At 37.9% G+C, this 5,348-nt stretch overlaps 2 protein-coding genes across 4 annotated transcripts in view; one reads left to right on the top strand and one right to left on the bottom strand.

Moving 5' to 3' along the window:
- Positions 1-75: 75 nt before the first annotated feature.
- On the top strand, positions 76-2,247 carry paxx (PAXX non-homologous end joining factor). The gene is made up of 7 exons (XM_042102093.1): positions 76-283; positions 562-622; positions 855-904; positions 1,120-1,307; positions 1,545-1,595; positions 1,725-1,818; positions 1,900-2,247. Exons 1-7 carry the CDS (start codon positions 174-176, stop codon positions 1,949-1,951), a joined length of 606 nt encoding a protein of 201 aa, XP_041958027.1. The 5' UTR covers positions 76-173; the 3' UTR covers positions 1,952-2,247.
- A 202-nt stretch (positions 2,248-2,449) lies between these two features.
- abca2 (ATP-binding cassette, sub-family A (ABC1), member 2) overlaps positions 2,450-5,348 on the bottom strand; it is a 68,729-nt gene continuing 65,830 nt past the window's right edge. For all 3 annotated transcript variants that reach the window (XM_042102085.1, XM_042102087.1, XM_042102088.1), the window contains one exon: positions 2,450-5,266. In XM_042102085.1, coding sequence (XP_041958019.1) covers positions 5,231-5,266 — 36 coding nt within the window. In that variant the 3' untranslated portion in view covers positions 2,450-5,230. The remainder of the gene's footprint in view (positions 5,267-5,348) is intronic.

The raw sequence follows: 5,348 nt of genomic DNA, 5'->3' as shown, positions 1-5,348 counted from the left end.
GTCAACAGATTAGTCACTTCCGGGTAAATATCATTTCATTGGATGATCATTTTGTTTACGTCATTAAAATTCTCTCGTTTTGTTCTGCAACTCATTTGCTTACTGCTAGCCAGGCTTCTTTCGTGGCTTCATGAGTGATTTCAAATCATTTGTCCTTGGCATAGTCCTTTACAATGGATCAAAGTACTGCTATGTCAAAGCTTTTCTTCACAGTGTCAGATAAAACAGACGGATCCAAGTATTTATGTTATATTCACGACTGCGCAGGTGATTTAAATATAGGGTGAGTTACCTTTTTTTCTTTCAAAGGAGTAGGTAGGCTAGCTAACGTTCCTTACCATCAAGACCATAGACAGCATATGATCAAGACAACACTAGCAGCATTGTTATAGCAGTAGCTATCAGTGTCATCATGGGTGTTTTTTTGTTGATCGTTGTCTGGTCACAGTGTCACATAATGCACCTACCTCTGATACTCACTTCGATCCAGAGTATAGCCTGATGAAGACTTTCCATGCTAAGTTGTTTAAAGTATCCTAATGTGATGCCCCCCCCCCCCAGAGTGACAGATGCAGAAGATGTATGGAAAACAAGAATAACTGATGAGATAAAGGCCCAACTTGTAAGTCTAGAAGTGTTGCACTTGCAATTTTACTGTGGACAGTCATTTCTATGTTTGTCTGTCTCTCTGTCTGTATGTATGTCTCTCTCTTTGTGAGTTTGTGTTTGTGTTTGTGTGTGTGTGTTTTATCTGTACTTTGAGTCAAATACAGTTATATACTGAGTGACTCCTCAAATGAAATATAGCTTAGGTATCATTGTTTTGAAGATTGTTGAATATTTCCATTTGACAGCTGAAATACTACTCCTTGAAATCAATAGAAGACTGCCTTATGAAATTGAGGTAAGGTTCCTCTACTTCATCCGATCTGATCCTGAATCTGGATTATTTTGTTATTGTTCTAATTTCTCTCTCTCTCTCACTCACTCACTCACTCACTCACTCACTCACTCACACACACACACACACACACACACACACACACACACACACACACACACACACACACACACGGTCCACTCGCACACACACACATTCACACAAACGTTGGTTTATAGATCGTCATGTGGTAAAGGAAAGGCCTCTGTGTCAGTGGAGGAGGAGCAGGTGATCCTCCATCTTGGGCCTTCACCAATAGACTTGACCATGACCCTGTCCAAACTCTGTGAGGTTGACGGAAAAGTTGAGCTGAAGGAGCTTCTGTTTAGGATGGCTGACAACTTGAGTCATTGGCAGGGCGCTGAAGGTAATCTCCACTACAGTCATCTAGCACACCTCATTTGAAAAGTTTTTTTATACTGGTTTCACTGCTCCAGTATCTTATGCATGGGGAATGTTTTCAAGTCAATCTGCATAAAAATGCAGCTACCAGTCACAGCACAATTAAATATGTTGTAAGAATTTAATTAATGTGTCATAGAATTGCATTTATCCTCTGTACTCCAGAGGTTCCTGGGATGACTTGATTTGGAATGTTTTTCAGGACCTCAGACATTGCACAGCCCTGGGAAGAACTCTCACAAGAGAGATAATGGTATGCAGAATGGGTCATGATTACCACGATGTTGTTGCATCTGTCTTTGTTTTGTTTAAATAATATTCCAATATTATGCATTGCTACTGTAGAGTTTTAGTGATTGGGAAGATCTGCTATTTCTTTCAGAGTTTGCACCTCGAAAACAGAGCAGTAATGGCCCTTCTGTAGGGTCCCGCAAGCGCTTTCCAGGAGACTCTTTGATCAACCCAGGAACGAGAAGGTAACCTAAAAAAATGTCCAGTTTTTAAAATGTCAACATTGACATGAAGTGCAAATATATTGTTTTTATTCATTTATTTAGCAAGCGACCTGCAACTGGTGTGGCTTTTGATGACGACGGTGATGAAGTATAATGATGGAGATGGGGATTATGAGGATGATGCTCAAATTGAGCTTTTAATCTAACATGTCTGGCTTTTGAAGCAGTCTCCCACTTTAACCATTGTAAAGCTGCAGTGAACTCTCATGAATGTTCTTTTAAACTCAACTCAACACTATATACTGAAAGGTTTTTAAACATCTATTTTTATCACTTTGGAAAATGACTGCTTCTAAAATACCCAGTTATGATGATGCCTTATCTATTATTGAATATCTATTTGCTTTTACATTACTTATGAAAATGTGTTATACCTCAAATAAATATGAATGTGCCTTTTAAATGCTGTGCTATCAACTTTCTTTTTTGATCAGAAAGTTGTCATCCTATGTTTAGACACATGTATAAACTTTCACTTTAAGTATACTTAATCTGACATGGATAAGTAAGGACATATCATATTCTTATTTGCTTTAGATTCCCCATCACATATGGTGGTTAATACAAACAATGACAGACTTCAACTCAAAACCCCAGAAGTTCACCATATTTATTTTTTTCTTCACTTGTCTGTAATATTAAAAACACCAGTTCACCTCATTTGAAACACAGGATTATGGAAACAACATATTAGAAACAAGCTCAATGTTCAAGTAAAAATGTTATATGACAACCGATTAGAACAAAAGTTGAATGAAAAACCAACCAACAAACACAACCTTAACAACATATATTCATAAAATATAAATATATTTATATTTATATACACATACATAAGATACATTCCAAAGCACATAGCTTCAGATTAAAACAAAAGAAACACTAGATCCATTTCCCTCAAAAGATCCATTGCAGGTAATTTATGGAACCTAGCTTTCTCTCTCTGCTGGTGCACTAGTCCCTGAATCACTGATTCACTTCAGGGCGTAAAGCAGCACATTCTCAAGGAGCCATTTTGGGGGGGAAAAAAACGCTGTCAATGAAATTAGAATGCTGGTCAAGGCTTTTGCTATCTATAGTTTGGCATGGGTTGGCAAGGTTACACGTTCAAACCTGCTGATTACATAAAGGTTTAAGTTTCACAGAGCTCTGGCCTAAACAGAGCATGACGGTCACTGTTTCTGAGTTGCACAAGTTAATGTTCAAGTTAGCAATTTGACCTTACAGTGTTAGTGATGACCAACCACTCTCCCTCACTTCCCAAGATAGATAGTTTAAAAGGTTTTCTTTTACGAAACAGAATGTGTCCTAAATTTTGCAACACACTTAGTTAAACATATTCACATTCAGCGCAGAATTATGTCATGTTGTTTTAAAAAAATATCTCCCTTTGGTCTTCGTTCTTATAAAACAACCTAGGGTCACAACCCTATCCCATTCCTTATGCTTTATCCTCTTTAAACATTCTAGGAAAATATAAATCAGTAGTTGCCTTTTCTTTTTCAAAGGTACCATCAGTGTTCTACGACTGTCTGAATCGAACTGAAGGAATAACCATGACACATTGGTCCAATATTGTGAACAACCCAAGTTCCAGTTGGTTTCAGTATGAATAACTTGAGTCAAAATAAAAAAGCTCTGAAAACACAACTAAAATGATCACATTAAATTAAAACACAACAGATTCTCAACTGTAGTTCAAAATATTCGTCTTATGGCTCACACACCAGTATAAAATTCAAGAAAAAAAGTCTTAACTTCTTTCATCACCAATAAGGACGTGGCTGTATTCAAAATATATTTCCAATCTCCATGCTGTCGTTCACTGTCCAAACACTCCAAAAACTCAACCTTGAGTGTTTGCGTCTGTATCACAGTGATAGTACATGAGCTTGCTAGTTCTTAATAGCACACATATCTTGTACTGTAAGTGACCCAAGTTCATATATGATCCAGTTAAGCAATTTAACAGTACTATTTCCTGCATTTCACTAAAGAGTATTCATTACCTAAACTATAAGATAATTACACACAAGGGATCTTGTTTTTCAGAATAGAAACAAATAGCACACCGCAACAACAAAACAAATTAAAGGAGGAGAGAGGAAAGTGTTTCAAAGTGCTCCATTCATGAGGCAAAAGAAGTAATGAATTAATTAATGAAAGGACAAAAAGTATATATACTGTTATATATTCACAACAAAGAGGCTCAAGCTTTTAGGAGGCACCAGAATCTGTGCAAAACATTTTCATGCCATTTACATTCTCGTACGTGAAGATATAGGACCAAGTCTATGTGGAGGGCAGTTTCCACCATAATGGGGACAGTCAAGTCATTTTAAAGGCCAACAAAACAGGATAAACTATTTTTTTCCAATGTTTCCTGTCAAAAGACTGCACCTTCAGCAAGGTGCATTAAGAAACCAGCAATCATTTATTAAATGAACCACGTACATGTGTCCAAAACATGTCAATATACAAAATAAACCATTCTTCTTACCACAGCAAAAATGTAGATATGACACAATACAAGTCTGACACTATATGCATGCTTTCAAGGCAGGTACAACTTAAAAAAAAAACATGATTAACAGTTTCAACAAGGGGTTTGTGTAGTTACATCGCTCCTTTGGCTGAAATAAAAGGTATTATTTATGATAACATAGTCAAACAACGCCCCAAAGCAAACATTTACTTAAGAGGTAAGAGATGCCTTGTGATCAAACCATGACGTGGATGATAAAGTCATCTTCTGACATCAGTGGCACAAACACCACAATAAACATTGACTCAAGAATCAAACAAGAATACTCTATGCTTGCTCTCTCTCTCTATCTCTCCACTAAAATCTCTGGTGTAGACCTCTTGCCAACATTCCCATCAAGCAACAGATCCTAAAATGATCTGCCTACCCTGAAGAGTCAAAAAGAAAATACACAAACATGTGTGCGTTTCACTGGAATATCCATGTCCTTTGCATAAATGCAAGCACTCTCCTGAACCTGCAGTATGGAGGCCATGGTTGGAGGCACTCCTCGTAGTCCAAGTCTCACTGTCTGCCTCAGCGTCAGCGTCCACCATGTGATGAGCTGTCAGGCTGTGCTTCTGTCTCTGCTGCAGACCTCTGTCTGTGCGATGTGCAATCCGTAAAGTTTCTTGTCGCTCTCTCGTCATTGTTAATTAAGTGCACACAGAAAAAAATGAAGAGTGCCTCCCAAGCAGATACAAACGGCGAGATGAGGAGATCTCCATTCCAAAGAGATTCCTTAAATGTGTCTTTTCATTTGCCAGAATCCACGTCTGAGCTTGAGGCTTGATGTTTATTTGTATGTTTGTATTTGTTTGTTTGTTTGTTTGAAGAGGCCCCCTGCTCTCAGCAGAGGGTGTCTGTGTTGAAAGACAGCTGGACCTGCCAAGGCAAAGAACCACGTCACTCGAAAGCATGTGTTGTGAAAGAGAAATCACGTCGAAAAAAATAAATAATCAAATGC

Source organism: Alosa sapidissima, chromosome 8 (genome assembly GCF_018492685.1).
Source record: "Alosa sapidissima isolate fAloSap1 chromosome 8, fAloSap1.pri, whole genome shotgun sequence".
Lineage (NCBI taxonomy): Eukaryota > Metazoa > Chordata > Actinopteri > Clupeiformes > Clupeidae > Alosa > Alosa sapidissima.
This window is presented reverse-complemented; position numbering and strand designations above follow the sequence as displayed.